This window comes from Megascapheus bottae, chromosome 29 (assembly GCF_031878675.1).
Source record: "Megascapheus bottae isolate mThoBot1 chromosome 29, mThoBot2.hap1, whole genome shotgun sequence".
Lineage (NCBI taxonomy): Eukaryota > Metazoa > Chordata > Mammalia > Rodentia > Geomyidae > Megascapheus > Megascapheus bottae.
In genome coordinates, this window is record NC_143537.1 from 5,830,277 (window position 1) to 5,854,097 (window position 23,821).

General features: G+C 47.9%; 1 protein-coding gene across 4 annotated transcripts in view; it reads left to right on the forward strand.

The window, feature by feature from the left end:
- The first annotated feature begins 11,803 nt into the window (after positions 1–11,803).
- Positions 11,804–23,821, forward strand: part of Ebf1 (EBF transcription factor 1) — a 386,167-nt gene continuing 374,149 nt past the window's right edge. For all 4 annotated transcript variants that reach the window (XM_090321094.1, XM_090321095.1, XM_090321097.1 and 1 more), the window contains exons 1-4: positions 11,804–12,073; positions 13,906–14,062; positions 14,483–14,546; positions 15,010–15,065. In XM_090321094.1, the coding sequence (XP_090177220.1) occupies positions 11,940–12,073; positions 13,906–14,062; positions 14,483–14,546; positions 15,010–15,065 (411 nt within the window). In that variant the 5' untranslated portion in view covers positions 11,804–11,939. The remainder of the gene's footprint in view (positions 12,074–13,905; positions 14,063–14,482; positions 14,547–15,009; positions 15,066–23,821) is intronic.

Genomic DNA, 23,821 nt, shown 5'->3' on the forward strand with positions numbered 1-23,821 from the left:
GCAATAATTAAATGCCTTCCTGGATTGAAATAGAAAGGCAATTAAGACAATGAAGTATCTAGGACATATTTTTCTCATTTTTTTAGTATTTGTTCATTTATTTTAATTTTATGCTGGTACTGGGGTCATTTTTCTTTTGTAAAGGGGAAATTTGAAACTCACCCAGAGCGGTGACAGATGACTCATCCTGAGGTCACTTGTTCCACAACAGCAAACACATCTCCAATGGGGGTGGTGGACAAAGGACCAGAAGACCAGAACCCAGGACCAGGTAACCTGATATTTAGAGCTTGAGCCTATGTATTCCAACACATGACTTCAGAATAGTTCTTTAACCCGTCTAAGTTCCAGACTTCCCTACTACACATGAGGAGTACAAAATACTAGTCCAAAATGGAGTGCTTTCAGGCTTGTGGGAGACAGGCTGTGCTAATATGGAGTAACTGAGCCAAAGCCCAGAACAAATGGGTTCCATGGATGGGGCACTGCTATAGGGAGCAAGCTGTCTGTGGATCATGTCATGCTCTGCTCACTGTACACAAGGAGAGTCACACACACACACACACACACACACACACACACACACACACGCATGCATACATACGTGTCTTTGGTTAATCCAGTGGTGTGTTTAGCCCCACAACTGACTCCCCCCCACCAAAAAAATTCAATAGCACAACAGATTTACTTCTGGCTCCTGGCTCGTACCAAGTCCATTGTCTCTTTACGGGCCTGACTCCTTCCATTTCACAACTCTGCCATAAGCTAGCATAGGGACAAGCAGTAATGGCTTGTGGGTCAAGTGTGACTTATTATTTTTGTAGATTCAGTTTTATTAGAGCATTGTCACACTCATCCATTTGCACATTATGCATGCTACAAGTCGAAGGGGTTGACACAGAGACTGTAGCCCACCAAGCCTGACACACTTAACTTGAAATCTGTTAAGTCCTGCACCAGAGACCTGGAGTCTCAAGCTGGATTCTCTAATTAAGCCCACAGAACAGGGAAAGAATGAATGGAGTGTGGGAGGGACTTCCATCAAGGGAGCTGGAAGGCACCACCTAGCTGTAAACAGAGGAAAACGTAGGCCTGTCCCTGTAGAATGGCACCCTCATAAGACTCTTCATTCACTTTTGTTGTTGTTGTTGGTCTTGGGGTTTGAACTCCTGGTCTGCTTGCTCAAGACCAGCACTCTATTACATTAAGTTTTCTGGTAGTTAATTGGAGATACAAATGTCATGGACTTTCCTGGGTTAGCTTTGAACTATAATTCTCAGATGTCAGACTCCTGAGTAGTTAGGATTACAGATGTGAGCCACCAGTGCCCAGATGATAGAATTTCTGAGCTCAAAATTTAACACACGTTTATTGTCAATAGTCATAGCTATCATGGGTTGATAAGAAAGGGACAATGAGTGGATAGTGAAATGGTTGCATGACGCTTCCCTTATACAGTGTGCATCAGGATTGTTTTTTGTTCACTGGAAAGGACAGAAAAGTGGTAGGAAATAGGACCACACCCTATAGAACCTACTTTACTGAATTCAGAGCAACTTCAACATTTTCATGAAAATTTAGTTTCAGCAAAATAGCACAGAATCTGACATATTATTACTTTTTATTTTCTTTTTGTAAATCTTGGTTCTGTGGGTTTTTTCCTGATTCATTTAATTTGGAATTTGGTTTTAGTGCTGCTTAATAATTATGTACACAAAGAATTTACTATTTTTAAGCTTGCTTATATTGAAGTAACATTACAAATTATTTAACTAACAATGAATAGTCTGGGAGAATATTTTCTCTTTGAAATTGTGTGTGTGATGGGATATGAAGTTTGAGCTAGTTCCCCCCCTTTTTGGGGGATGATACTGGGTATTGAACTTAAAACTTTGTACTCACCAAGCAAGTACTCCATCACTTGAACCACACCTTTAGCCCACAAAGGACTTAAATTTGATTTAAGAAACTTTTCCAGTCACGACAGGTTAATTTCAGCTTTGAGGACAAGCAGACCTAAATTCCCATGGGTGTTAGCCATTTGCTTACATTAAATTCATTGCATATTGGTGAAGTCATGCTAAGAACTGCAGTCAAAATGAAACCAATAGATCTATCCTTTGTATCACCTCTGCAAGACTAGTATTCTGGGGTGGGGATGGGGGAGGGCTCTCTAAACTCTGGACCAAGAAAGTGAGCTGGCTACACCAAACTTCCAGAAGAGTATCATCCTGTAGGAGACCCAAAAGGAGAGTGAGACCATTGAAAGTAGGAGTGAGGAGCACACGCCTCTCTGTGGGGAGTGCCCTGCGGCACAATTAGTGACACTCTGAATTCCTTACTAAAGTATTAGGCATCTTTGAAAATTCCATAGCCAGCTGTGGCTCTGGGGTTACAGCCACAACCACTAGCTCTCAACCTCCATCCCCCCCTTGAGAGGAGTCAAGGCACTAAGTCATGTGAAACTCCCTTGTCAATTTTTTGTCAGTCCTGGGGCTTGAACTCAGGGCCTGGGCACTGTCCTTGGGCTTTCTCAAGGCTAGCGCTCTACCACTTGAGCCATAGTACCACTTCCAGCTTTTTCTATGCATGTGGTACTGAGGAATCGAACCCAGGGTTTCAGGCATGCTAGTCAAGCACTCTACCACATTCCCGTCCCCCCCCCCATCAATTTTAAGTTAATATTTGAATGAAAACAGAGTATTATTCTTGGCAGGCAGTCATGTTACATAAGGATGAAGCACAGATCGTAATGATTTCACTCTACTGCTTGCCACACAATCAATATCTTCTCACAAAAGTTTCCTGAAAATTCACAGAAAGTTTCCCGAAGGGATCAGATAGCCAAAGAGAATAGCTCTTTAATGTAGAAGCATATTTCTCTTCTTGATCAGAAAATAATGAAACATTTTCCATGGTCCTGAATCTACAGGGCTCAGTTTTCTAGGAGATTCCTACATGGGAGACTTTTGAAGAAAAGAAGCACTGTTTACCTCGTCCAGGAAGCAACTGAATGGGAATCAATAGGAGGAAACAAGCCTTTCACGACATAGTGCTGGAAGGGAGCACCAGGTTATACTAGGAGAGCAGCCACTGCTGAAAGCAAGGACTAGGTGAACCCCCCAGGTCATTTTGTGCAATTATATTTACTTCTTAGATGTTGTAGTTATTACACCATGCTACAACAGACATTTACTTCTCAGTTTCCATAGTTGGGAAAACTGAGATCAAGGTACTAATATAGCTGGCTTTTCCTTCTTTTGGAGTAAGAAAATAAGGAAAGAAAGAAGGAAGGGAGGGAGGGAGGAAGAGTAGAACAAAGGAAGGGGGGAAAGGGAAGAGGGTAAGAGAAGGGGGAAGGAGGGTGAGAAAAAGAGAACCCTAGTTTTTTTTTCTTTCAGGACACTGTTTCCATCTGAGGGCTCCATTACATGACTGTTCCATTCATTTAGATATGGAAATCCTTTATACCTTCATTCTGTCCTGCCCGCCCTCCCTCCTTCCCTTCCTCCCTCCCTTTCTTCCTCCCCTTCTTTCTAGGTCTTGCCAATACTAGGGTTTGAACTCAAGACATTGTATTCTGGCCTTTTTTTTTCTTTTTCTGATGTTCAACCACTTGAGCCACACACAGCTCCACGTCCAGATTTTTGTTGGTGAATTGGAGATAAGAGTCTTGTGGACTTTTTTGCCCCAACTGGCTTCAAAGCATAATCTCAGTGTGTTGAGTAAGTATGATTACAGGCGTGAGCCACCAATGTCAGGCTCTTTATTCTAGAGGAAGAATTTTCTGGCTGCTCACCAAAAGGAAAGGAACAGTTCTGAGTATGCTAATTAAGAGAGGCTAGGTTACATCTCTAGGCTTTATAATGAGGACAGTTTCCCATTCATGCTGAATGCCCATGTGAGAAGAAGTCTCTAGATCATCTTTGCAAAGAGTAGCAGGCTGACAGGAACTCCATTTAGGGGTCTTTAACCCCTGGGGCCGGGGAAGGGGATTTTAGGAATTGCACACTGGTTCTTTGTTAAACTTGTGATGTATTTCTTCTGATTTTTCATTTTCCATGGCACCGTAGAGCATCACATCTGAATGCTCAGAATACTTCAGTCCTACTATGCACATGGAAAAATGAAGAAAAGCCAGAATTTTGGTGAACATCTCTAACAGATCCCATGCTAGGAATCCAAGAAAGAAGAGAGCTACAGTGTGGCTCAGGCACTGAGAGTTTGCCTACCAAGCACAAAGCCCTGAGTTAAAATCCTAGCACCATCAAAGAAGAAGAGGAGGAAAAAGAAAAGGAAGAGGAGGAAGAAGAGGAGGAGGAATCAGAACAGACTTCCAAAGTGTCAAATAATATAGTATCTTGCACCAGCAATGTGACTCAGATGGGACAAATCAAGGACAACAAGGCATCCATTAGCTGTTCTATAGTGTGCAGGAACACATGAATTTACCACAGGTAAAGCTTTTGGAATGTCTTTCTTTTTCCTCTGCTGAGGCTATTGGAATGAGAGGCAAATTCAAATGAACTAAACTAATCTGGGGCCAGAGGGAAGTTCCTAAAGATGGATTCTGGCCAAGTAAATGGAGGAGGCACATTAATAACTTTTGTGGATTTTATTAGCCTCATTTCTCGGAGGAGAAATGGTGTGTTTATGGCAGGCCCACACCAGTCTGCAGTCCTTCCAGAGTGATTTGAAAGCAGGAGAGTTACAGCCCAATCAGGCAGAACGTTCATTTTCACCTAAATATGAGTAATTTCATCTAATATGAGTAATTATTTAATGAGTTATTCTAGAAAAAGACCCTAAACTTTTAAAGGTTGGCCTTTTGGGAAATGCCTGAGGTCTGGATTATGTTCAAACAAACCTCATTTGTTTCTTTTATTTGGGTACAACAATTTGCTTAGACACATATTTTTAAACTTCTAATGCATTTAAAGCAACAGAGATTTTCAAGTGGGGAAAATCTTAAGTTGGCTTCTAATCTCCCCTAACTTAAAAAGTAAGGTTTTGTACTTTCCAGAATAATAAGCAGTTTTTATAGTTTTCCTTTACTTCTTGGCAAAAAAGAAAATCTACAAAGTAGGAGGAAAGGGTGTGAAGCAAAGTCTGTTGATTTACTGTCTAATTTATCTCTCCCCCCTGCCCCTTAAATGTTTATAACAAAGCAAGGTTAACATTAACACCCAAAGCACCATAAAATAAACATATTTTTATCACATCATTCAGATCCAAAGTGGAAATGAAGATATAACCATGAAGATAATTTTATCCAGAGGTATGGAGGAATGAGTGGCATGGGTGAGTTCACTTTGGTTTTAGTTTTAGCTTTTGTAAACCCTCAGTAACTATATTTTGAGTTATTATTGAGAGGCATATTCAGGCACTAAATTTTCCAAATTTAGTTTTCACAATAAATCTTTTACAGATGATGAGATGGAGGATAAGGTGACTTTGTCAAGCATGCTTAGCAAGTCAGTGGTAGAATGATTTTTGTTCATCAAGGTGTCTGATAAATGTGATGCATTTCCTAACTTGTTCTGGGTACTGGGAATTGAACTCAGGAGCTTGTGCTTGCTAGACAGTCATTCTACCACTTGAGCTGTGCCCCCAGTCCTTTTCTAGCCTAACTCTAGGGGAAGGCAATGAATGAGTGGCCAGTCTGTGGCTTGTCTCATAGCCTTTGGATATAGAGTAGAATAATTGCAAGACACTGAAAATAAGAGTAGTAGCCAGTCAGCAGTTGCTCATGCCTGTAATCCTGGGTACGCTGGAATCTGAGATATGAGGATTGTGGTTCAAAGCCAGCCTGGGCAAAAAAAGGCCATAAGACTCATCTCTAATTGACAAGATGCTGGCGCCAGACAAAAACTGGTTCTGGGACGCGCTGGGCTGGCTTGAGTTCCGCTCGGCAGCGGGACCTTGGCTAACTACTTATTTTCTCTAGTCTTCATTCCCTTGGTCTGAAAAAATGGGACATGATATTGGCATCACCTTCTGGCTTTTCGGGGAGGAAAACTAGTAAGACAACATCTATTGCCTACCTTGTCCCATAACATGTACTCAGTGGACAACTAGATGGATTGTTATGGTTGGAGAAGCAACACTCGCCACCGTTGAGGGGTAGCTCCAGGGTTCTGGGGGACAGAGAGCGATTTACACAGGGTTTCCCTTCCAGTGTAAAAGGAACTGCGGAAGCCAGGTGCCAGGCTGGGGTTTGACATTTTTTTTGTTCATAGACTACACCATGGGTGCTTATCACACAGTGTCTTCTTTTGTACACACATGTGTCGTCCAGGCCTGTGTGGGGGACCCTTAAGGGGTGATCACAGGGGTGCTGTTCCCGGGGGAGGAAGGGAGCCCAGGGGCCGCAGCGGAGGTTTGGGGACGGAGGGAACGGAAGGAGCGCACGGTGGCGCTGTGACTCCACCCGAGGACAAGATCCCAGCGTCCCGGGCGCCCGGCACACCGGGGCGGCCCGGCGTAATGATGGGGGTGAGGAAAACGTGCACAAATAGTCCTCCAGCCGTGCCTTCAGCACACGACCACCACAGTCAGAAAGCAGCCCAGGAGCCGGCCAGCCCGGAACTCTCCCGCGGGGACCCCCGCGCCCTGGGCGGCGCGGGGTGGGGGGCGCTGGGCGCCCAGGCCCGGCCCTGGGGCGGCCCTCCAGGCTCCGGCCCGTGGGAGCCCGCCCAGTGCCCAGTACACAGTCACCCGCGGGGCGCGTGCATCTCACCCACAAAGGTAGCAAAGACCGGCGGTACACATCCAGGGAGTTGGGGGACCCCGAAGAAACGCACGGGCGGCCTTTCGTGTCCCCCCTCTCCCCCCCCCCCCCACAGCCCACCTGCACCGGATCCTCCCCCATCTTTGCAGGCCGATCTTCTTTTCCACTCCACTTTGCACTACTTAAGCGACACGAATTACGCGCCCCCCCCATTACTGCACTGCACCCTGAAATCTCCCTTCCTGGAGCAGGCAGGGGCCTGGAGCGTGGTGACGCGCCGCGCGCAGCCTGGGCGGCAGAGGCTCCGCACGGTTTTCAGGTGGTTTTCAGGTGGACTTCGTGTCCTGTGTTTCCTCGGGGCTCTAGGATCTCAGTGGAGCCCGGGGTGGGGGTGTGGGGAGGGGAGACCGTGACTGACGTGTGGGTGCGGAGCGAGCGGGGAGAAAAGCCTTTCCCCAGCCCAGCACCTGGGATGCGCCTCGGAAAAGAGGTCTCCGCTTGCAGGAGGACTTCCAGAACTTTCCTTGGCTCTCCTTCGCCATCGGTTATCCCCCGAGGGAGGCCAGCACGCAACCCCCCCCCCCCCGTCTCTTCTCGTCCTGGCATACGGCAGGCCCGGGATCTCTGCTTGGTTAACTTGGTGCCGTGGCCCTCTCAGACTCAGTTTCCTCTCCTGTGAATTGGCCGCTTTCTTGGGACGTGTGGGGGGAAATCCAGTGAGTTTACGGCTAGGCTTCGAATGAACGTGGTCTTTAAGGGGGACAGCTTGGGGACGGAGCCTGCGGGCGCCCTGGCCCGGTCCTCCCCCCCCCCGCCCCGCCCGTCCTGGTGTTGTTTGCGTTTCCTCTACCTCCTGCTTCCGCCTGTGTCCCTCCCCATGCCTCAGTTTCCTTCCGGCCCAATGGGAGCAGGTGCGCTGGGGGGGGGGGGTGTGCAGAAGGCGGTGCAGACGGAGAGGGAAGAGGGACTGCTAGGAAACGCAGTGGTAGGGTGTGTGGTGGGGGGTCGGGAGGCTGCGTCCCAAGGGCGCTGTCACCCGAGCTGCGCCCAGCTCTGGTGCTCGCTCCCTTTCCCCACCGACCTCCCCCCGAGGCGCGGGGGGGTGGGGGGAGCGGCCTGCTCCCAGGCCAGCTCTCTCCAGCACCGGACACCCGGGCAGTCCTGAGTGTGGCCTCCCGAGAGCCGCCCGAGGACTCACTCGTGGGCCCGGACCGATCTCCGAGGAAACTCCCAGCTCAGCGGAGAACCTGCATCCCCGGGGAGACGCTGGTCTCCCCCGGGGTTCCTGCCAGAGAAAAGCGGTTCCTCCGAATCTGCGTAGGTTTCCTTCCCCCCTCCCTCCCTCTCCCCTTCTTCTTTCTCTTGGGAAGGGCGGGGGGGGGGGCGGGGGATGAAGGGTCCCAGTAGTTTTAATAGAGACTCCCAGAGGTTCTGATTCTGCAGACACAAAGCTTGGACATGAGTATTTCCAAAAGGTGTCCCCACCCTGGGCCACGCACCTCCCGATTTATAAAGGAAGAGCCACAGAGCTGCCCCCACTCACTCCCCGTCTCTGGAGGTAGGCTGTGAAGTCAAAGCTGCTCTCTGGCCACTTCAGCCACTCACGCTTTGTCTCCAGAGCTGGTGAAAACTTCACACGAGGGAAAGGTTTTTAAAATAGTCAAGAGATTTTTTTTTCTCCTCAGAGCTTAAGATTGCATCCACCAATTCTACATTCACCAGAGGATATCTGCCAAAAGGCTATGATGACTCTACTGGCCTGGGTGTCATTCTCAGTTTTCTGTCAATCTCTGTCTCTTCTCTACTTTCTTTTTAGCCTTCTTTTCTGCTTAAACACTTAATTACATAGGATGCAAAAGTCAGGTTGAAAGCACAAGGACACCTGGCAGAAAAACGGGGAATATACTTTTTGATTAAAAGAAGGAACACATGTCATGTCAGATGAGGTGCCAGATGCCTCTACACAGCCAAAGGGAATTTAGTCTTATCAAGAGATTCCTGCCACTTTAATGTTCATCCCATCTCTGGTTTGGGTGATGTGGACACGGTCACCCTCATGTTTGGTTTCTGGGGCCAGTAGCTCTGGGCAGGAATTGGACCAATTTCTCATGTGGTAGAGTAAGTTTCAGGTATCCCAACAACCTCTCTAGAGGTTTCCAGATCCTGCCTGCCCTCCCAAACTCATCTCTTGTGTGCCCCTTGCCTCTCCTCTACAACTTCAGCAATGATCTGTTTCTTTATTGTATGTACCATCAACCACACTCAAGTTGGAGTTCTGCAGACAGTTTACTACAAAGTAAAATGGAGGCTCCAATAGCCTCCAATAGCCAACCTCTTACACTAGACCTACAGGTGACCCATTGGTAGGAGAGTGGCCTCTCTTTCCTGACTGGTCTCCTGCGGGAAGGAGACTCCCTCCCTCCCCCCTCCCTGCCCTCCAGCTGTGGGAAAGGATTAGCTCTGGGCATCCCTGGGCCTGGGGCAGGAAGTGGAAGCTTGAAGCTTTGGGAAGCTATTAGCAGGCCTGATTTCACTTATGTACTTGCATTCTACAGAGGAGAGCCACCTTCCCTCTCTACACAAGACTAGAAGCCTCCCTGTCTCTACCAACTTCCCCTCCCTGAGCACCTTCCACTGCATGCTTGGAGTCCCACTTCATGCTCTGGGCAACCCTCGTGAAGCACATCCATCTCCTCAGGAATGTCCTGGATGAGATGACATGAAAAATGGTGCCAAGGACAGCGTCTTCACACATGAGTGGTCCAGTCTGAATGTCGTGAGCTCTGGGTAGCACATACATGTTTGAGAGCAGTGACCAAGCACACCTGCAGGCCTGGGGCACATGCTGAACCCTTTCCTTCCCTACTCATGCTCACCTGTCTCCCTCTCACCCTCCAAGATGAACATTCAAATGTTTTCCTCACCAATCCCAAGACCTTTCTAAATCAAAGGGCCAAGGAAGGCGAACCCGGGTATCTGGCAGAGAATTTCCCTGAAGGAGTTCTTTGGCAGAGTTGGCTGCAGTCAGGGGGTTCACTAGAGGACAATGAAACAGACGTCCACAGTGAGCCCCAAACCCGCTAAAACATTGGGGGGAGGACCCATTGCGCAGAATCATTCATTTCCGTGGCCAGCCACAAGTATAAAGGCCAACTCCTTCCTCCCTTTCCCATTTCATTTCTCTCCCCTCCCCCCTCCCTCCCTCTCTGTGTGGCAGGGGCAGAAGTCAGGGAAGGTTTGTGGAGTTGTTTGAGGGATATGTGTGTGTGTGTGTGTGTGTGTGTGGAATCAGAGGTGGTGTATCTTCTTGTTGCTGTTTCATTACTCTAAAGGTGTGGGGGGGGAGGCAAACTACTTTGGGGAGGAGAAGCTGGAGATTTGAGTTTGGAGAAGATGTAAAACACAGCCTTAGCACAGCCCCCGTGAGGTCATTAATTCCACCATTCACCTTCTTCGGGGCTGGGGGGGTGGGGTGGGATGGTGGTGGTGGAGGAAGGAGGAGGAGGAGGAGGAGAGAGCAGACACGAACAGGGCTTAACCCTGGCGGCTTCTAGGTTAGCGGCGCGGCGGGAAGAAGCATTTCCGAGAGCGTCAGGCCGGGCCCCTCACTCCCGGAGGGGGCGCGGAGCCTCCTTTCCGAGGGGCCCCGGGCTCCCCAGCTCCTCCCCGCGGCTTGGCCACCGTGCCCCTCCCAGACCCGACCTCCAGCACCTCTCCTCCATCCCACCTCCACCCCCGCCTCAAAGCGAAGAGGTGGGCACCTGGGATGCGCGTCCTGCCTGTTCTGCCTGGGCTCGCCCGTCACCTCCACTCTTTGCCCCCGACGTCCCAGGACAGCGGAGCAAGCCGTGCCAGCCTTTCCCCGCGAGGGCGCAGCCCGGGCGCCTCCGGCCCGCCTAGGGCGCGCGGTGAGAAAGCCGAGGGACTGCAACCGCCAGGAAGGACGCAGACCCTCCGCGTAAAATCCCCCGGGAAGGATGCACCCCTGTCCTGCCCTCAGTCCCCTTCCCGGCGGCGCAGGGTCCCGCTTCCTTCCCAGCCCAGACGCGGGGACTCGGCCCTCCCGTCCGCCACCCGGCCGGGAACTTTGGCCGGCTCCCCAGCGCCCCAGAGAGGACGATGTTAATGAGGGGGCGTGGCCCGGCGCGACGAGCCGGCGGGCTGCCGAGCTGCGATTGGCTGAGGCGAGGCGGAAGGATGACGTTATGCAAAGGAGGGGGCGGGGCCCCGGCGCGGAGGCCCCGCCCCCTCCCTTTGGGGTTAGTGTGCCCGTGTTTAGCTCTGGGGAGACTCAAACTGGATTCCATAGGGAAAGCCTGCAAATCACTTCTATTTTAGCAGGGAGAAAACAGAATCTCCATCCAGCGGGGTCCACCCCTCTCTCTCTTTCCCTCTCCTCTCTTTCTATCTCTCTCTCCCTCCCCCCTCCTCCCTCTTTTCCCTCTCTCCTTCTCTCTCTCTCCCCTTCCCTCCCCCCTACACCCCCCCCCTGTGTTATCTGTCTACGGCAACCAGCGTCCTTCCGATCTGCACGCACGGAAAGGAAAGCCACATCTTTGGATGGGAGAGAAGGAGGAAAAAAAAAAAAAAGGAGAGAGAGGAGAGGAAAAAACTTGCCTGGTGGTGGAAAATGACACTTGAAGTAGCAGAGCCGGCAGCGCGACTTGAGTCTATTGTTTCTTAAATTGCCAGCAGGGTTGTGTGTTTTTTTTTTTGTTATTTTTCTTTTTTTTTTTTGGTTTGTTTGTTTCTTTTTTTTTTCTTCCTGCCTCTTCAAGGGAAGGGTACCTCTACAAAAGGAAACTCCAGCCCCTCCTGTGCTCCACCCGCCTGTGATCACTACAAAAAAAAAAAAAAGCAAAAAAAAAAAAGCAAAAAAAAAAAAAAGCACCCAAACCAAAAAACCAACCAACCAAACAACCCCCAACAGCCAAGCATACATCTCTAATTTTTTTTTAATCATTTGGTCTTTTCGTTGGATTTTCCCCTGTTTTTTTTCTTCCTCCCACCCCTTAAGTGATCGCTCCATTTTAAGGGGTTTACTTTTTTTTTTTTTTTTTTTTTTTTAAAAATCTGCTTTCCAGCCTGCCTTGGGTCTTCTAGCGCGAGTTCATCGACTAAAAAAAAAAAAAATCACTGGTTGGCTTTTTTTTTTTTTTTTGATATTTTCAAGGGGGAGGAGATTTTTCCAGCAGAAAAGGTTGTTTTCATGTTTGGGATCCAGGAAAGTATCCAACGGACTGGGAGCAGCATGAAGGAAGAGCCGCTCGGCAGCGGCATGAACGCGGTGCGGACGTGGATGCAGGGCGCCGGCGTGCTGGACGCCAACACGGCCGCGCAGAGGTGGGTCCGGGGCGCGGGGATCCGGCCGGCGGGCGGCGGCGGGGCCGGGGGGCGGCGGCGGGGCCGGGGGCCGGGGGGCCGGGGCGCCCGGGCCGCGGCGGCCGGCGCTCGGCGTCCGCCCCGCGCGCCCCGGGGCTGCGCTCCGCTCCCCGCCGCGGCTCAGGGCCCGGCAGCCGGGGTTGCAGGCTCGCCTCCCCCGGCGGCGTCCGGAGCTCCGGGAAGGACCGGCGAGCAGCCCGGGCTCGGCCGGGCACTTTCCCCGGCCTTCGCCGGGGACCGTTTTCGCGTTGTCGTTCTCCGTCAGCCCGAGGAGGGAGACCGGGGTCTCTCCCCGTCTCCTCTCCCTCCTTCGCTCCCGTGCGCCCCTGCCCTTTTCTTTCTCCCTTTCCTCCCCTGACCCTTCCTGTGCTTACTTCTACTTTTTCGTTCCCCCACTTTCTCTCTTCCCATCTCCCCCCCCCCTTTCTTTGCGTTTTCTTTTCTTCTTTCGCTGCACCTCTCCTTCCCTGGCTCCCCGCGTTCCTCCTCTCCCTCTCCACCGTTCCTCCAGCCCCCCACCCCCAGCCCCGGGTTTTCTCAGCCCCATTTCTCCCTGGAGTTTTCTCTGATTTCTCCTATCTGGTTCTCTAAGCCTTCAGTTGTGTTCGCCGTTAGAACAGCAGCTCCCAAGTTTAATTCTCCCCTCTTCCCGAAGCCACCCCGTCCCGTCACCCGGGCCTCCTCCAGCCCCGCTCCCACCCGAAGCTGCCCGGGTGGCAGGCGAGGCACCTGGGCTGCGTCCCTTTGTGGGGAGGGGGGAGTTGACAGGAAGAACTTTCCTGGGCTCAGTCAATGCCCTTTCCAGGTGTGTGTGGGGGCTCAGGTCCCAAGTGGGGGACACCAACAGGGCTTTGGGGAGGGGGGTGGGTGACCCGGAGGGTGCTGAAGGGGAAGGGGACAGAGAACTCCTGCCATCACCCCCGGCCTCTCAGGCCTGGGGACCAGTGTCCCCCAGCCGGGTCCTTCTCCCCGCAGCTCGGGAGGTTGGGGGTGGTTGGTAGTGAGAGTGAACTGGGTAACTGGGCTGGGAGCGAAAGTGTGTGTGTGCGCGCGCGCGCGTGTGTAACTCCGCGGCCCGTGCGGGGCTGTCACGCGCGGCCGGACCCCGGGTCCCCGGTCCCGAGCCGCCCTCCGCGTCTCCGGGCCCCGCGCTCCTTCCTCAGCGCAGCAGAACTTCGTCAGGACCGCTTTGGGGGGGGAAACACCCCAATTCCTTTTCATTTATTTATTTTTGCCCAGTAACCAGCCCCCGACGTGCCCACTCTGGCATCCTTCTCCACTCCCGTGGTGTTTGGTTTTTTTTTCTCTTTTTTGAAGGGTGGTGGTGGTGGTAATTGGGTTCTCCAGGACCCGGCACCCGCGATTGGCCAGGGCGTGGGAGGTGTCCCGAGTGGGCGGTGGTGGTCCCAGCCGGGAGAGCCTCGCCGTCTTCCCTGCACCTGCCCACGAGCTCCAGGCTGCACATCCGAAGGGGTGGCGGGAAGCCCCGGGGCTGAGATGCTGTTCTCCCCGAACCTCATCCGCCGGCACGGCTCCCCTCCCCACGTGGCGCGCTTTAGGTGGGAGTGGATGCTCGGCGCGTGTCGCCTCCTCGCGCGCAAAACCCCAGCCCGCCCGACTTTCACACCTCGTCGGAGCGAGTCCGCCAAAGTGCGCGGACCCCGCGGCCGGGGATGGCGGGGTGGGGGGGGACGTGGGTGTCAAAGGCCAGCGACGCCCCGGGGGTGCGCGTGGGGCGCGGGGCCGGGCGGCGCGGGGGCTCCGCGGGTCTAACTCTGCGTCTTTGGCCGCAGCGGGGTGGGTCTGGCCCGGGCTCACTTCGAGAAGCAGCCACCTTCCAATCTGCGCAAATCCAACTTCTTCCACTTCGTCCTGGCCCTCTACGACCGCCAGGGCCAGCCCGTGGAGATCGAGAGGACGGCCTTCGTGGGCTTCGTGGAGAAGGAAAAAGTAAGTGGGCGCCGCCGGGGGCACCGCGGGGACTCGGGGGAGCCAGGCCCGGGCCTCGCGGGTGCAAAGCATCCGTGACACTCCCGGTGTTGGGGGGTCCCCTCCCCACGTCCCGGCCTGGGCGAATCTGGACTCTGGGTCCACGTGGAGCCCCCAGAGCCGGAGAGAGGCGAGCCAGGCTTCACACACCGTGGAAGGCCATGGGCGCGTGGAACCAACCCACCTCGTCCACTCGACCACGCCGGCCCTGGGAAGAGGGTCACCCCGTGCGCGCCCCACGGAAATCTCGGGAAGGGTGGACTGGGGGCGCGGGAGGGGGTGACAGCCGGGGGGGGCGGGGGTCCCTTCGAAGGGGGCCCCTCCGCTCACCCGAGCTCTCCCCGCGTCTCTCGTGTCTTTGCATCCTGCTGCAAAAACCAGGAAGCCAACAGCGAAAAGACCAATAATGGAATCCACTACCGGCTGCAGCTGCTCTTCAGCAATGGTGAGGCTCCCGTCGGGTCGGTGCCCGCACGCTGGGGCTCCGGGTCGGGGCAGGGGGCTCCAGCTGGACGCCAGCCTCCCAGCCCAGCTCCGCCGTCGGCCTCGCTCCAGGTGAACCGGCCTCTCCTCCACGGGCGTCCTGGGAAGTTTCACCTGTGGAGGGCCCGTGCGCCCGCCCGTGAGCCCCTGGGGCTGCGCGGGTCTCCAGGCCCAAGGCCCCCGGGGCTCAGAGCTGGAGGCCCCAGGCGATTGCAGGGGGCGCCCTGGGCACCGGGGCGGGGGTCGTGCCCACCTTTTCCCCTGGACTGTGGCTGGGGCCGGGGAGGAGGCGGGGGTCCCCCCCGGCCTTGGACCCCCCTGTGAGTGTGTCAGTGTGTGTTTGCGGGGTGGTGGTGGTGCGGATCTCCGAGGCTCCGGTCCCCCCTCACCTCACTCCTCCGCGTCCCTCTCTCTCCCTGCCCCAGGGATCCGGACCGAACAGGACTTCTACGTGCGCCTCATCGACTCCATGACCAAACAAGTAAGTGTCTTCACTCCACGGCCCCCCACCCGTGGCCGTGTGTGTGGACTGACCCCTCCACCGGGTCACGGCGTTCGTGGGGGGCGGCTGGGACCCCGAGGCCTGGCGGACCTCGCGGCCTGTCTATCTCCCAGCGCCTGGCACGGCCTGCGCCCGGGGCGTCCGCGTGGGGACGAGGCCTCGAGGCGCCTGGGGTTCAGACCCTGGGCGCCTGAGTGAAGCCAAGCCGAGGGGGGGGGGCTGCACTTCCTCTCCCTTGGGGCGCAAAAGGGACCCGGAGGCAGCCGCGGGGAGACGGGGCGACGTGGACGCCTGAGCCAGCCAGGCGTCCCCGGAGGCCCAGGTCCAGGGCAGCTGGCCCAGGGCCTGTGAGGTGGACTGGGAGCGCAGATGACCAGGGCACGGATTTTATTTTATTTTTATTTTTTAAAGGAGGTGGTTTGCAGAAGAGTAGTGTTGGAAAAGGAGCGACAATTGTTAGATGATATTTAAAAAAAAATACTCCTGCCTTTTTGCCTCTAAGTTTGGCAGGAAGCCAGGCAGCCTGAGCTAGCTTGGTGTCTTAAAGGTACATAGCGTTTTCTTAAGCTCCCCACACGCGGGTGTCAGGCAGTATACATTAAGGTTGAGTTATGGTTTAAAAGATACAATTATGAGCCGAGTCAGAAGAGAGGCCTGACATTTTAATGAGACACAGAAGTTTTTTTTTTTTCATTTCTTTTCTTCTTCTTCTTCCCTTCTTAATTTTAAGAAAAAAGTTAAGATTCAGAATGAAGAAGTAGCTGGTTTAGGTAATTGGAGGATTTTAGTAGCAGCAGGGGGGTGGAAAAGACAGCTTTATTGGGTGGGAGAAAGAAATCAGAACAAAGAAAAAAAAGTTATCCTGGGTACAGTACTTTAGGGAGAGGATTAAAATGTGTTTGCTTGTTTTTTCTTTTTCTTTTTTTGAAAATAAAGGAAATGATCTTTCGTAAATACTGGCTTAGAAAGTTTAGAATTAGGGTATGTACACATATTTAAAAATTGCTTTAGATATGCCATGCAGAGCTCAACTAGGTTGTACAAAATGCACATTGATATGCCGTTGGGAGTGTCAAAATCTTAACAAGAGCCAATTTAAGGACAGTTTCTTTAGATTATCCTTCTCATATTTCATTGTGACCCAAGCAACAAAAAAGCAGGAGATTGTCAAATCATTAAAAATATAATACTTAAGTATCTATTGAACTCAAGTTTATATTATTTCCCTAAAATATTTGTTTTTCTTGAAGATACTTTTCTTAGTGGATAGCTCAGAGTTAAGTTCACATGTACACTTAAGAGTATGTTCACATTTTACTTTTGGACTTTTTAAAATGGATTTACCCAGGATAGCTTTCTTTCATTTGAATACTATTATGTCAAAAAAATTTTTTTCCCTGCTAAGCAGGAAAAGCTTGGCTTTAGTGACTTTTTTTTTTCTTTAACAGTATCAAACCAGAAACGTCTTAAGTGGAGATTTGTTTTCAGAAATGTCTTTGATACCCTGGGTGCCCTTTCCTGTCATTCTCCTCAGTGGGAGGGTAGAGGGATAGGAGGGAGGGTATCAACTCTAATGTACACCCCACATGTATTTGTTGGGATTTACGTTTTTAAAGATTAAAAAGTACAAATAAGTATTTAGGGATTGTGTGTTTCTGCAACAGTGACCACATAAATATTAAATTGCAGCCAGCACTGTAAAACAAGCAAGTTTCAGGAGCACAAAATTAGGATAAGCCTGAAGTGATTATTTTTTATCTGATTTATCTTAGGTGACTATGAATGACTTTATCTTAGACCAAAAGTGCCATCAAAAATGATTTTGCCATTATAAAATGAACTGGCTTGACACATTCTTATAGATACACAGTGAGAAAATGTCTTTTTATTTATTTATTTATTTTTGTAAAGCAGTGCATTCAATATCATTTAACTAACAAGGCTATAGCGTCTAAGAAAAAAAATGTAGCTCAGGGCATTGGTTTATAGCTTGTTATTACTGTAAATTCTAAAGGGAGGTACAGATAGAAACAAGAGGAGGATAAGAAGCAAGAATAGATATAGTTTTGTTTTAATATAGCAAATACGAGATCATTTTCTGTATATGCTTTCTTACTGAAAAATTAAAATGATAAATTACGCTGGGGAAGTGATCTGAAAAAAGGTTTAATAATTAATTATGTAAGTGTACATAGATCAAGAAAAATGGGCATTTTAAGACATTTCTGTTTGCTTCATAATAATTAGTGAACTAGCCACCTTTTCTATTGCTTTCACTTTGAAAGGCAATCCTTGCTCATTATCCAGTTGCTTGTTCTTTGAGTAGGAGCTGTTAGAGTTTAGGAAGTAGGTTAGCTTCTTATATACGCAGTTAAAGCAATAGTCTCAAAAATGCTGGCAGATCAGAGTGAAGAAGCCTAACTTTCTCTAGCTATGGCATAATAAATTAATATTTAACCTTTATTAGTAAAACAGTGTATCCTCATCTGCTTCAAAATTATTGCATGATAAACAGTTTTGCATAAAACTTACTTTTTCATAAAGTAAAGAAGGTTTGACAGAAACTATCTGATTAATTGGTTACATTTCCCTCTTGTGGAATCCTTCCTCACAGATTCTAGATTTTGATATGTACAGTGCAGAATAGAATACTTGTGGCCATGTGATAAGTTGTAAAATAACAGATTGTGAAGGAAATACCTGGCCACCATTCAAGTGTCTGAGTTGTTTGTTTACCGTAACATTATTCAAAATATGGTTGTGACTCTGTGAGTGAGAGAGAGAGTAAGTGAGTGAGTGTATCTCCTATTGTTGACTCACACGCTGGGGTTAGAATTCAGAAAGAATATTGGGCAAGCAGTGAACAAAAGTAGATGTGCATCCCTTGTTTTCGTAGATTGTTCCTAATCTGAACAGCACTGAGACCAAACAGAAATGTAGCCAATCAACCAAGAAGTATTGGTATGACACAGAATTTCACACCTTTTCACAGAATCTCATTAGACACTTTTGGGTAACGACTCTTAATTTTGGACTCTGTCAGGAATAGTGAAACTTCATTAGCAGTGCATGAGGAAGGATCTGAAGTTCCCTTATCCCTGTGTCCCTTTTGTCAACCACATAATGCATAATATTAAAAAATACTGTCCATCGACTAGAAAATGAGGCTAAGTTTTGGGAAGGGTTCTTCAAAACCAAGTTTAGCTGGCCTAAAAATAGCTTGTTTTCGTGTCATTGCTGCTTTTGGTATTCTATTAGTGAACATTCACAGGCCTTTAGGTCCCAAAGTTTATGGCTGCTGAACTCAGAAGCTGTGTCCACTTCAGAAGCTCCCAGAACTCAACCGAAGTGTGAGGGTTAATAAGCTTCATTTTAAAATTCCATGAAGTTTTTGAAATAACATCATCTTCTGTGGTTGCTTCTACATAGTAAAAAGGCAAGGCAAAACTAGCTTTTTCTCACCCACCCCCTCTACCAGTTTTCTCTAGTGACACTCCAGAGAAAAGATAGCAACTTTTATAAAGTTAGTTGAAAACAACATGTTCTCTGTCCCCAAACTAAAGCTACTTTTTTTTTTTGTAGAAAGGAAAATAGTCACATCTTTGTATGAATTTAAAGCGGTGAGAGATGGACAGAGAATCCTAAGACAGCCAGGGTCTAAAAAACAGGAATGCTGTATGATCTATATTCCCAGGTTGACGTCGCTCTCCTCCAATCTGGAGTTCTTTATATATTTATTTGGACATTTCCAGTATTTTTATGTTATCAGTGCAATTATATATGTATATGCATTTCCTATTGATTGTTTAATTATACCTTGCCAGGGCTACTTGGATTTGACTAACAACCCTTTCTGTTCATTCATGGCTTTTCCCTGGTAGATAAGCCTATTTTTAGTGTATCACTCATTTTCCAAGGAATTCACTAGGCCCACAAGAAAGAGCCTTTCATATATCTGGAGAAACAAACAAACAAAAGGAATAGAGCAAGTTTATAGTGAGGGAGCATATTTCAGCAGCTTTCTGTCTCCTTTGGTAATTTGTCAAAAAAATGCAGGTGATTTACATTTCCTTGCACATAGAGGAATGAAGAAGTTTGGAATTTTTATGCATGATCAGGACCTGTGTTTGGGAAAATGTAAACTCATCACAGTGGAAAATGTGTTGTTTGGAGTCTGGGGGTGAAAACAAAGCTGATGGTTTTGGAGAGATTGCTGGAGCCAGATGGCCTAGTACTTCTCAGTCTGGCGATCCAAATGCTCCCTCCTGGATAATATACAGCCATTTGTTCGGGGATATTTACGCTAGAGCTGCTTCCATGTGAATGTTTGAATAGCATTAAAGTCAAACATATTAGTAGGGAAGCATTTATCGAACTTGTGTGACTGTACAGACAGCCTGTTATCTCTGTCTTCTGTTGCTCAGAGGGATGAAGGACTGTTTGGGCATTGGTGAATTGTTTACCTAGTTGTTGAGTAAGAAAAGATTTGGTCGTAGTAATTAAAATATATAAATACTTGGGATCCAACAAATAGAAATAGCCTCAAAGGTCTGTTATGAGAATTAAATGAATCTGTACATGTAGGGAGGTAAAATGAGTGATGGACACATCTTAATGTACAAGAAATTAGGTGCTCATCTTATTATTATTATTGTTCCATTGGGCTGACAAAGTCATTTGTGTGGACTAATACAGAGGTAAATATAGTTACTGTAGGAATGAAATAACTTTTGTGATGGTTAGGGAGGGAAATATAATATATGAGATTGTTAGAATGATTTTGCGCTTTTATTTTTGTCCTGGCATTTGATTCATATAAGGATTTTTCATTCTTTGGGACATAAAAAGATTCACTCACATTGAGCACGCATTTGTTTTTTTCTTGAACGCTGTGAAGTAACTGAATAACATTTGAATATGATATCATTCCTTTGCGTCTTGGCTAATTCACTTTTGAAAATGGACCTGCTTAGCTGCTGAGCTGAAATTACATCTTTGTAATTAGTTCACCAGTAGCCAAGCTGCTAATTGAAGCAAAATCATGGTTTTTTATTTTACCCTACTATTAATGTTATAGTGTAGTTTGACACAATTGTTTAGAAATGTGGTGCTTATGTTTTTTTCCTTTAAAAATATGAGGACTCTGACACTTACTGTACATTTCCAGGACCATATTACTTTTTTTTTTAATGACAAGTAGTCAGACTTGGTTGCTGAATGTATTTATTATTCGATTATTATTAGAGTTGCAGAGTTTTCATTCTTTTCCTAGTTTAGTTGTTGGTAATTTACCACCAAGGACTTACTGGCATTTTATGTTCCAAACATATTTCACTTCTGGTTGAAGCAGCTATCTTGTATATTGATGAATTTACCTTCTGGGGCAGCCAATTAGATTTGGTCTTTTAGTTTGTATTTGGAAAGGGGAGTAACATTTTTCAAAGTTATTGTTTTGATTCAAATGGAAAATTAGAATTTTTTGTTATAGATAAGTTTTATCTCTTCCTTCTTCCCTCTTTCTTATTCTTTCTTCCTCTTTTCTCCTTCCCTACTTAACCCCCCCCCCAAAATAATGGTGACAAACCTTCTATTTCTTATTATAAACAAAGACTCCTGGTGAAGCTTTTTTTTAAAAAAAAATACCCTCTCGTTGAGTGTTAGTGGCTCACATTTTGCAATCTTAGCTATACAAGAGGCTGAGATCTGAGGATCATAGTTTAGGTTAGTTTGGGTAAGAAAATCTATGCAACTCTATTTCTTTTTTTAAAATAATATTTTATTATTGATATTTCTCTATTTCCATTTTAATGGCAGATTTTCTCATGTGGTGTTTTTTTTTTTTTTTGGCCAGTCCTGGGCTTGAGCTCAGGGCCTAAGCCCTGTCCTTGGACTTTCTCAAGGCTAGAGCTCTACCACTTGAGCCTCAGCACCACTTCCAGCTTTTTTCTATGTATGTGGTACCGAGGAATCGAACCTGGGTCTTCGTGCATGCTTGGCAAGCACTCTACCACTAGGCCAAACTCCCGGCCCTGCAACTCTATTTCTAACCACCAAAAAGTGGAAAGTAGAGCTGTAACTCAAGTGGTAGGAAACTAGCCTTGATTAGAAAAAGTTCAAAGACAGTATCCAGGCCCTGTGTTAAAACCCCAGGACCATCACAAAAACAAAACAAACCCAACAACAACAACAAAAACCCTTTAGATTTTATTGAAACAAGGTGAAAAGTATTTTCCTTTCTCCCTGTATACTGATGTGAACACAGGGAGTTATACAGACTATTAGAAAACAAACAAAAAAAGAAATGCCAGGCTCAGTTTTCTACACTTCTTATTAAAGTGTTATCCTAGAAGATACTTGCTGTGGATTTTTCATTTTATTTGTGTGGTTTTTATCCATAGTAAGTTTTAATGAATGTTTAAGACAAGTGATATTTTTGAAAACCAAGGATAGACTACACTTCAAAGATAGTCTTTGAAAATAACAGTGGGCTGGGGGGGCACATTTAGTACATTGATTGACTTTCAAAGATATTGTTGGCTAATTTGCAACTGAGCATTTGAAATGAATATTTTATTCTCTAAAGTCACATTCCCTGCACTGTTGTTGCATACAAACTTAAAGCTTAACCACTTCTATGCCTTTATTCTTTAGTTAATTAGAAAATAAATTGTGTGTATGTGTGTGTGTGTGGGAGAACCTGCAATATGAAAGTGAAAAGAGTGTTAACACATTTTATTTTCTGTCTGATTACTATATTCTGTCTATTTATTGGAGATTGTCACTTAGAAAAATAAATCTTGAAACATGTCCAGTTTTGCCTGCTTGTTTGGCAATATTACCAGGTTTTAAAAGCTGAGATAAAGTTATTGCCATAATTTAATGGAAGCACTGGTGGCTCACGCCTATAATCCTAGTTACTCAGGAGGCTGAGATCTGAAGATAGCAATTTGAAGCCAGTCCTACTAGGAAAGTCCACGAGCCATTTATCTCCAATTAACCAAAAAGCCACAAGTGCATCAAGTGGTAGAGAATCAGCCTTGAACAATGAAGCTAAGCAACAGTGGGGAGGCCCTGAGTTAGGTCTCTATCAGCAGCCTCACAGGCACACGTTCTTACACACATGCACACTATTGCTGTCTGATATTAAACATTCTTTTAATCCTACCCTTGACGGGTTTAATATTTACATTATTAAAGAAAAAATAAAAACCTGGAAGGGGCGCTGTGGCTCAACTGGTAGGGTGGGTAGCCTTGAGCTGAAGAGCGCAGGGATGGTGCCTAGGCCCAGAGTTCAAGCCCTGAGACCAACAAAAAAAAAAAAAAAGGGTCGGGAGTTTGGCCTAGTGGCATTATTTAGAGTGCTTGCCTAGCATGCACGATGACCCAGGTTCGATTCCTCTGTACCACATATATAGAAAAAAGCCAGAAGTGGTGCTGAGGCTCAAGTGGTAGAGTGCTAAGCCTTGAGAAAGTCCAAGGACAGTGCTCGGGCCCTGAGCTCAAGCCCACGACTGGCAAAAAACAAAACAAAACAAAAAACACCCTCTGGTATAGTGTGTGTGTGTGTGTGTGTGTGTGTGTGTGTGTGTGTGTGTGTGTACACACTGTTACAAAGGTCTACTTGGTACATCATTTGTCTATCAAGTAATGCATTTGTGTACTTTGTCTCCTTTTCCCTGCCATCCCTGTAGCAGGCCTCCCATCCTCACTTCTGATACACACATTGATTTATTTAAACCACTGCTGACTTGGTGGCTCTCACGGCAGAGCAGCTTGCTTCCAGGCAGCAGACCCAGGATTTACTAGAGAGGGTCACATTCATGCTACTTTCCTGGTGCTCCATTGTCTGGGCCTGGAAGCAGCTGTCTATTAAAATGGTCTCACTTCCAATAGTCAGTGGTGTTTATGTGCTCCGGGGATCTCCCAGCTGATCCAACCTCAGCCAGCTTTCCTCCTGCCCCACAGAAGCCTACACATAAAATGGAAAGAAAACCAGAAACTTCCCCCTGAGTTGGTGTTAGAGGTTTGGATTTGTAGTCTGGGTTTGTGACCTAATCTTGACATGTGTGCTAATTGTAGGTGGTAGGGAGTTGACCAGAAATTTCTGTCAAAGGTACTAGCTGGGGAGAGAGCTTGGTGGCATTATTTAGACAAAACAAAACAAAAAGACAAGGCTGGTGATGGTGGCACCTGCCTGTAATCCTAGCTACTCAGGACTGATCTGAGGACTGAGGATCAAAACCAGCTGGGCAGAAAAATCCATGAGACTCCCATCTCCAATTAACCAGCAAAAAGCTAGACTAGAGGGATGACTTAACCGATAGAGCACACCAGTTAAGTAAGCTAGCTAAGCATTCTTGAAGCCCTGAGTTTAAATTTCAAGTATTGAAAAAAAACAAAACATAGAAACACATTTATACTAGATCCTATTGGATCTTACCAGAATGTTGTTTATTTGCGCCTATGTATTGTGTATGGTTGTGTGTGTATGTGTGTGTGTGTGTGTTTACAAACATTCCATTAAGAAAAACTATCAGGGTGCTGTTGGAGGTAGCTCTGCTTTTGAGTTGCCCTTGAAAGAAAGTCCCCGCCCCTTAAAGTGAAACTGCAGTTACAGATTTTTAGCCTTGTCCTGTGGTATTCCACTGGCTCTCTTTCCACTGGCTCTCTGTAGGCCCAAGGAGAGGGAAAACAGAAGCTTCATGTTTCCAACCTCCCCAGAGTTCTTCATTATT